Source organism: Carettochelys insculpta, chromosome 8 (genome assembly GCF_033958435.1).
Source record: "Carettochelys insculpta isolate YL-2023 chromosome 8, ASM3395843v1, whole genome shotgun sequence".
Classification (NCBI taxonomy): Eukaryota; Metazoa; Chordata; order Testudines; family Carettochelyidae; genus Carettochelys; species Carettochelys insculpta.
This window is the reverse complement of record NC_134144.1, coordinates 16,531,398-16,540,344: the sequence shown is the minus strand read 5'-3', so window position 1 is coordinate 16,540,344 and position 8,947 is coordinate 16,531,398. Positions and strand designations below refer to the sequence as shown.

General features: G+C 43.7%; 1 protein-coding gene across 1 annotated transcript in view; it reads left to right on the top strand.

Annotated features, from left to right (window-relative positions):
* The first annotated feature begins 365 nt into the window (after positions 1–365).
* The window catches only part of CCDC150 (coiled-coil domain containing 150), a 50,749-nt gene continuing 42,167 nt past the window's right edge, over positions 366–8,947 (top strand). Inside the window, exons 1-4 of the mRNA XM_075000609.1 lie at positions 366–667; positions 854–1,074; positions 1,187–1,365; positions 3,889–4,005. Of these exons, the coding sequence (XP_074856710.1) occupies positions 522–667; positions 854–1,074; positions 1,187–1,365; positions 3,889–4,005 (663 nt within the window). The 5' untranslated portion in view covers positions 366–521. The remainder of the gene's footprint in view (positions 668–853; positions 1,075–1,186; positions 1,366–3,888; positions 4,006–8,947) is intronic.

Here is an 8,947-nt window from a genome sequence, read left to right as displayed (position 1 = left end):
TCACAAAACCCGGTACCTAAAGCATCAGGTCACTTTGCAGGCCGCACAACATGCAGAACCCAGGCGCACGCACACCTCGCCGCGAGACCAGGCTGCCCCACGTCGTTCTCTGGTGGAATAGCCACAGAGAGACCAAAACCACATATCCCAGCATGACCCGGCCCAACTCGGCGAGGCTCTTTGCTCATGCGCAATATGACACCATCCCACGAGCTCCTGCGACAGGCCGGCGCAGGGTAACTCCTCGCCTGGCGGCAGCGGGGAGAACTAACTACAAATCCCAGTGTGCATCAGGACTTTGCGTTCGCGGCGCGTGCGCAGGATGGGGGCCGCTAAAGGCGCGGGTCGGTTGGAAGCGGGGACGGTACTCCATGGAAACGGGGCTGTGGAGGGTGCTGAAAGGGGGTAAAGGGTGACGTTGGCCCGGGGAGAGCTGAAGCGCAGCCCCCGCGGGGTTGGTCTCTCATTCCCCCGTGATATGACAGCGTCGCCCCCAGGTAGCGGCTGGATGCGGGGCGGCGATGGCCCGGCCGCCCATCTGCCCCACGAATGTCAATGCCACTGCCCCCGAAGCCTTCACCGTGCTCCAGCAGCGCCTGAGCGTCGTCGAAGAGGAGAGCAGCGCGCTGGTGAGAGACGTGGAGCGGCTCGGCGCGAGCGGGCAGAGGTACGGACGGGCCGGGCTCCTCGCCCTGGGAAGGCTCAGGCTTGCTCGTAACTTAGCTTGCTGCACGTCGCTTCCGAGGGCGCGAGTAGGTCCCTTTCTGGAAGCGTCAGTCCCCTGCTGGGGCCGGGCGGCAGAACCGGCCACATTCACTGTCTGGAAATAGTGCCGCCTCTTCTTTTCTTGCAGCCTCGATCGCTTCCCATCCAAGCCCCCAGGGACACCCGAGAGCCACAGGCCCCTTAGCCCTGTTCGGGCCAGGGCCGCATTTGTAGGTGAAAGTGACATGCTTTGGAAGAATTGTGACTCTTTAGTCAATCGAATGTGCCGCTTGGAGAGTGTTGTGCAGACCCTGAAACTAAACCTCTGCCGCTTGCAGACGGAAAAGGAGCTAAATCCCAAACCAGCAGGTACTCGGCTAGCTTTTGTGGGGGTAGCAACTGTCTTTATTCTTTTTTCATCCTGTCATAACTTTTTTTCCCATTGAAAATTCCCATAACAATCTTCTTTACTGTTTGTCAGCCCACCTGGAACAGTGCCTGAATGCAATGCAGGAGAAGCACTTGCAGGAACTGAAAGTTGTGCAGCTCGAGGCAACGAAGTTACGCCAACAGTTAAGTGAAGCAAACGAGAATGTAGAAAAGGCACAGGAGGAAGTCCAGCGATTAAGTGCTGCCTTGGAAGTTGCCTCTGCAACAAAGGTACAGAAACTGGCTGTGAGGAGGCATGGTGGTGTGCTGAGATTCATTGTCCTTGAAGAGTGTCTTGATTCTAGTATTAATGCAGGGGTCTGTGAATGCTCTACCTCTGAAAATAAGACTGTCTGCTTTGATTTGCTCAGAGGTGAGGTATCTGTGGTTAGAAAGGGCAGTGTGTTTTCTAGTCCACCCACAATCTCGTGTTTATACATGTGAGCGTGGATCAATTTTTTTTTTTGTACAAGATGTGCAACTTAAGAATTGGGGTTCTTGCCACATCCACCTCATGGGTTTCTAAGCATCTCCCCCCCACACAAACACTCTTGCTTCCCCAACTACAACAGCTCCCACATCTTTCCACCTGAAAAAGGTGGAAAGCTCTTAATTCTTAAGTGGCTTCTGAAAAGCAATGCCAGATTAGCTAGATCTCTCCAGACAGTTGGCACACAGATGTCACTTCATTTAGTTAAAATCCTCCCTCCCATTTTTTGTTAAACAATAATTGATTTTTGCAGCCTCAGAGCTTTAGAAAGGAAGTGGGACTTGCAACAGCATTTGGATTCCTCTTGCCCTGAAGAACATGTGGCCCTGGTTATAAGCAATGCATTGAAGTATTTGGCCTGTACTGGAAGGTGACAGATCTGAAGCATTATATTTCCTCTTTAGATAATGGTAGCTAATACCCACTAATTTTATGCGGTCAGTTCTGCTTCTTCAGTGAACTCTTATTTTCCCCACATTAGCTCGCATGTTTAGCGCTTTGTATTCTGACAGTAGTAGGGCTCGAGCTGTAAGCTGGTCACATGTCAAATTGGTGCTTGTTTCTCTGCAATAAAAGAAAAAAGCATCTTCTCATAGAAGCCTCATTTATTTATGTATCGGAGGGGTAGCCGTGTTAGTCTGGATCTGTAACTGCAACGAAGGGTCCTGTGGCACCTTATAGACTAACAGAAGAGTTTTGAGCATGAGCTTTCGTGAGCACAGACTCGCTTCATCAGATGCTGGTCTTGGAAATTTGCAGGGCCAGGTTTATTTATATATATTTATACCTGGCCCTGCAGATTTCCAAGACCAGCATCTGATGAAGCGAGTCTGTGCTCACGAAAGCTCATGCTCAAAACTCTTCTGTTAGTCTGTAAGGTGCCACAGGACCCTTCGTTGCTGTTCATTTATTTGTTTGTCGCTAGGAATTTTCTTTATATAGGCCCCTTATTAGTAACTTGACACAGCAAAGCAGCCTTCAATGTAATCTGTATGTTCTGTCAACCCCACCTTGATATCAGAGAAACTGCTGAGTCTGAGCTTTTCCTAGGGATGCCAGAGATGAGCATCACCTGTTGCTTAGGGTCAAGACTGTACCCACTGTGTGCTTTGCTGTCAGGAGGTATTGTACTAAACGTGTCTAAAGCTTACAATACTTGTTATAGAAAGCTCTAATGGAAGAGTGTCAGCAACAGGGTTTCAATGTCTGTGGAAGACATGATGATAAAGAATGGATTCCATGCTGGGAAATTCAGCTAAATTAGAGGGGTCAGGGTTGAAGAAGAAAGTTGGTGTTAGCTGTTAGTGAGTTGCAGCTATCGCTTTTAGTGATGAAACCAGGAGTCCCATAGTTATAGTATATGATCCTACAAGGAATAGAATTTTGAGGCTAAATCTGATGTGAAGCTATACCTGGTTTTAAGTTCAATTACAGATCCAATGGGTACTGCACTCATGTGAGAACAAAAATCAGGCCCAACAGATCTGCTTCATCCCTGCAATACAAGATGTAGGAAAGTCACTGCAGAGATTCAGTACATGTTGAGAAAAAATGCAGACCCCATCCAAAGGAGGAATGCAAATACAGTAACCCCTTGAAATGTACAGTTTTGAGTTGGGCTTAACTTGCATTAATGTATGTTAAGCGCAACTCAAAATCCCACTTCCTAGCTCCAGCTCAATCCCCCCACAGGGCCATGCAGCCTTGGCCCAACTCCACCCCTCACAGACCTAACCTACCCCAGGCTTAACCTCCCTTCCCACCTCCCATGGCCCCAACCCACCACCCAGCTTAACCTTCCCCTCCCTCAACCCTAGGATTTACCTTTCAAAAGGAGCTCCTTTCTCTGCTGCAGACCATGTGTTCCCCTGGGAAAAAAAGCTGCTCCTCCAACTTGTGCAAAATTTGAGTTGTGAGGGTGCATGGGAACAACCCTCATGTGACTTAAGGGATTACTGTATGACACAGAGCAGTGGGATTTTAAGTGGAGAAAATAGTTGGGTTTCTGAACACACCAGAGAAAATGTTATCACTCTGTAAGCACAAAATTTGGTACAGGTGCCAAGTCTGACTATTAATCCATTTTGCATAGGTAAGTGGGCTGTCCTTTCTATACCCCTTACATGAAATATTCCCTTGTTTTATCACCTTTTTAGCAGATCTCTGGATATTACTGCTTTTGTTGTATTAAACTAACTGAAGATTAAACATTTGGTGGCTTGGTATGGTCTTCAGCCACATAGGCAGTGTTTTGTCTCTTGTAGCTAAGGGAGCAGCTGTCCCAGGAGGCAAACCTGCGAGAGTCTTTGGAGGAATCCCATGCTGCCATGCTGCGACGTGTGCAGGATATGGAGATAACTGTGGAAGCTGAACGGCAGCAGGTTGGAGAAGCACAGCACATCTTTCACATTTTCTGTGTTTCAGGGTTTTTTCTTTGTAAACAAGGAAGAACAAGAGGCTGGAGTATTCTGTCTAAAAAACAAGTTGAGATATCTTTAAAGTCACTTAGCTTCAGTATGGAAGGTGTGAAAAGGGGAATCTTAGTTGAATAATTGGGTTTAAAAGGTCTAAAAGTTGACAAGGAATTCAACAGGAATGCTCTACACAGAAACTGACCAGCAATTGTAAGGTCCGAGAAAAGTAAAAACAAAAAAAAAAAAAGATGCAGGCAGAAAATCCTGTAGCAGAAGAGCCCTTGAGTTTGTTGCAATGAATGCACCATGTCTGGTGGCCTGGTCTGGTAGATGGCATGTGTGTGCATTAAGTGCAAGCAGCTCATGATCTGCAGAGACAAAGTACATGATTCTGAGATTAGAGTGACTGAACTGAGGGGTGTGGGGTAGGGGAGAACGGACAGATGGACGGACAGGGACGGGGCACGTGCGCACGCGCGCACACACACACACTTTCCTAGGCACAGAGCGATCCTGCTTTCAGATGATAGCTCCTGTGCTTTTAAGGAGGATGAGCCTTCCTTTGGGAAGGAGAACAAACAAAGTGGAGGTAAATTTCAGTATATGTGGCGGAAGTGGGTGTCTGCTATTAGAGAGACAAGTAATAACGAGGACATAGAATTCTAAGAAATACATTTAGGAATTTATGATGACCAAGAGGGCCACACAGTGAACTGCCTGCCAAGTGCGAAGATTAGACTCTTGTCAACATCTAGATAGACTTAGGGGTAGATGTGGGAAAGAGCAGTGATCATGGTACGAGTGATGTAAGGGAAGACGGAGGTCCTGGAGGCCAAATTTAGGCTAGCTAAGATTAAAATTCAGGACCACAATGGTAGCAGTCTCTGAAAAGCTTCCAGCTCCATGTGCAGGGCTGGTTAGATAGGTGGAACGTTATTGACTTCAATGAAACTATGGTGTCAGGAGGAGGGGTTTAAGATTAACTAGGGAACGTTTTGGGAATGAAGGAGCCTGTATTGATAGAATGAGCTCCACTTAAAATCAAAATAGAACTAAGTAATTGGCATGTAAAACTTAAAAGCTCATAAAGGAGTTTAAGCAAAGGAAGAGAGTACGACGCCAGGTGTGGAGGTGTACACAATTCAAACCTTTGCCATAGGAGAAGATTATTGAGCTTTGGAATATTCACTTTAATCAAAGAGTAGAGGCTAGATGCTGACAAAGAAGCGCTATGAAATGGGAAAAAAACAGTTTAAAAGAATCCTATTCAGTTATGCCACGTGCAAGCAGACAATAGTGAGATTCTGTAAGTGCTTACATAACACATGCAAAAAGTCTAAGGTGGGTGCACTGGAGTCTGGTATCAAATAAGTAATGATATAGGCATCATAGAAACTTGCTGAAATGATGATCCAATGTAATACCACTATACCAGGATACAAAATGATTTCAAGAGAAGCATTAGATGTAAACAAACATCTTAATCAAATAGTGACATGGAATCTTTATGGACAGAAAAATCCATGCTTGAAGAGTAATACGGGGAACATTGTGACCAGGATGACAATTTTCATTTTGACATGTACAAGGAGATTAGAGAGGCTACAAAAACAGAAAACCGAATAATGATGTGATTTCAAGTATCTGCATGTTGACTGGGAACATGCTACTTCAGGAGGGAAGGCAGAGAAAATTTGAGCCCTCTAAGGAAGACAGAGGAAAAGGTGTTGCAAAAAAAGTATTGCCGAAAATGATTTTGAAGAGGAATTTACAGAAGCCGCAAACAGTACATGAGCAGTAGAAGGTTTGCTCAACAATCCATCCCCCTTCCCTGCAGCTCATTGAAGAGCTGAAGCAGCACTCAAGAAAAAGCTGATGCAAAGAAGCTGAATGACTTGTCAGTGCTGAGGTCGTGAGGGAGGATTCTAATGTGGATCGTTTTTTGGTGATAAATCTCCGGAAATATGCCAGATTGTGGTGTCAGTCGAGGCTTTTGGATTAAACTGATGAATTTAAATGGCAATAAGTCACTAGGACTAGATTTATTCATGTAAGAATTCTGCAGACTCAAATTGTAGATCTATTAACTGTGCTCTATAATATATCTTAAATTTAGTTCCTCTGGCAGGTGACTGAGGTGAGTATAGCTGAAAATTTTAAAGTGCTTCTAAGGCCATTCTGCACATACTGAAATTAGGCTTACTGAGAAATTGGTTGAAATTACTGGGGGGAAAGAAGAAAAAATTCACCATAGAATTACACATAGGGTGCATCTACACTTGCATTCTTCTTTTGAAATATGCAAGTGAGGTAAATTTGCATTTGGCAACTCATTTGCCTATTCTAATTTCAAAAGAAAGCCAGTGTAGGTGCTACTCTTTCAACAGTAAACTCATCTTCGAAAGAATCCTCCTTCCCTTTATTTAATGGGAAGAAGGATACTTTTGAAGATGAGTTTCCTTTCGAAAGAGTAGTGTCTACACTGGCTTTTTTTCAAAAGAAGCTCTTTTGAAATTAGAATATGCAAATGAAGTACAATATACAAATTTTTCGTTAGCATATCTCTTTCAAAAAAGAGGAAGAGTGCAAGTATAGACACCCCCATGGTGAACATGAGCTGTTGGAGAAGATAAACATGGCTTCTGTGAAAAGAAACCATGCCTCATTAGTCACAATGTTTGAGCATTGTGAACACGTGAATGAGAGTGATCCAATGGATACAGTGTACTTGGACTTTGAGAAAGCTTTGAAAGATCCCTGTTGAAAGGCTATTAACCAAAGTATGCACTCATGTGATAACAGCAAAAAAGTTTGAGATGGTTTGTAAGAGAGAAAACAAAGGGTGGAATAAATGGTTGTTTTTCATAGTGAAGTCCCTCAAGGGTCTCTACTGGACCCAGTGCCATTCAGTTGAGTCCAAAGGAGAATGAAAAGTTTATGAAGGGGTAACAAAACTGAGTGACTGGACAAAAAGGCAGGTGAAAATATAATCCCAATTGTACATACAAAATGAGGTGTGAATTAACTGTTACCACTTAAGAGTTGTTGTAGAAGGCTTTCTGGATACATCTGCTTCATGTGCAGCCATGGTCAAAAAAGTAAATAAAGAATCATGAGGAAAGGGAAAATACAAGACAATATAATGCCACTATGGCTATGTCTAGTCTACACTTACCAAAAACTTTGAAATGGCCATGCTAATGGCTGAATTGAAGGATACTAATGAAGCATTGAAATGCATATTCAGCACCTCATTAGCATGCCGCTGACCACGGAACTTCAAAATTGCCACGTTTTGCTCCCACGCGGATCTACGGGGGGGTCCTTTTTGAAACGACCCCACCAAGATCAAAATCCCCTTAATTCTATGAGCTCATAGGAGCTCCCTTTTGAAAAGGACCCCCTGTGTAGATGAGCTGTGCAGGAGCAAAATGCAGCAATTTTGAAGTGCTGCATCTAGCAGCATGCTAATGAGGCACTGAATATGCATTTCAGCGCCTCATTAGTGTTCTTCAGTTTGGCCAGTAGCCTGGCCATTTCCAAGTTTTTCCTAAGTGCAGACACAGCCTCTATAAATCCAGGATCTGCCCAGACCTTGAAACTGCATGCAGTTCTGCTTGCCCCACTGGAAAAATTGCAGAGCAAGGGAGGCTGGATTTTTATACAAGAGGAAATTAAAAAGACTAGGCATGCATCCCTCTTTCAAAAGAGGTATTAAGTTGCATATTTGGCACCTCATTTGCCTATTTAATTTCAAAAGCTTCTTCTTTTGAAAGAAGGAAGCCAGTGTAGACGCTGCTCTTTCAAAAGTAAGCCTATCTTCAAAAGAATCCTTCTTTCCATTAAATAAAGGGAAGGAGGATACTTTCGAAGATGGGGTTTACTTTTGAAAGAGCAGCATCTACACTAGCTTTCTTCTGTTGAAAGAAGCTTTTGAAATTAGAATATGCAAATTCATACCTCTGCCATTTTTTATTTACCTCAGTTGCATACCTCTTTCGAAAAAGGAATGCATATGTAGACACACCCTGGGATTGTTTGACTTAGGAAAAAGACCACTAAAGGTGGGACATCTCAGAGGTCTATAAAAGCACAAATGACCTGGGGAAAAAAAGTGTTATATATTCCTCTGCATATCACTCGCCACAATATTCACATGAGCTATAAATAAAGAAGCAGGTTTAAAATAGATTTATTTGCACAATTCAGTTATCCTATGGAACTGATTGCCAAGGGATGTAACAAGTGTCAGAACTATAAACTGGTTTTGAAAACAAATGGAAGATCGGTTCATCAAGATGTACCCCCATGCTCAGGATATCCCCAAATCTCTGACTGCCAGAAGTTGAGACAGGAGATGGATCACTTCAGAGAGAATGATTAGAACAGGGTAGTTTATGAAGCAGTTGACACTTGCCACTCTCAGAAGACAGGATATTGCACTAGGTGAACCACTGATTTGACTTTCTATGGAAAGTCTCTATGTATTATAGATTTCTTAATTTTAAAAAAACCCCACATCAATGTTCATAGTACACCAAACAGTGAAGGAAATTAAGATGGGTTTGCTCTAACTTTTCAGCTGACAATTTGTCTAATTTTAATGAAGGGCATGGAAGTTTTTGGACTTTTCAGTATTATCAGCGGTACAAATGTCTTCACTATTTTTTAAGTAACTCAACATTGACAATGAAAAATACACAGTATTGGCTACCAAAGTACTGATACAGCCTTTGGCTAGCAGCCAACGTTTCTGAAGATGTTCTTAAGGCTTCTGGAGTAACTCTTTTTTTCCATGAAATGTCACAACAACAAAGTTTACTCTCCGTTCACAAGTACATTTGCAGCATGTAGCCCTTGTGAAGCATGAGCGAATGCAGAGACAGAAGAAACCCCCAAGCAACAAAGG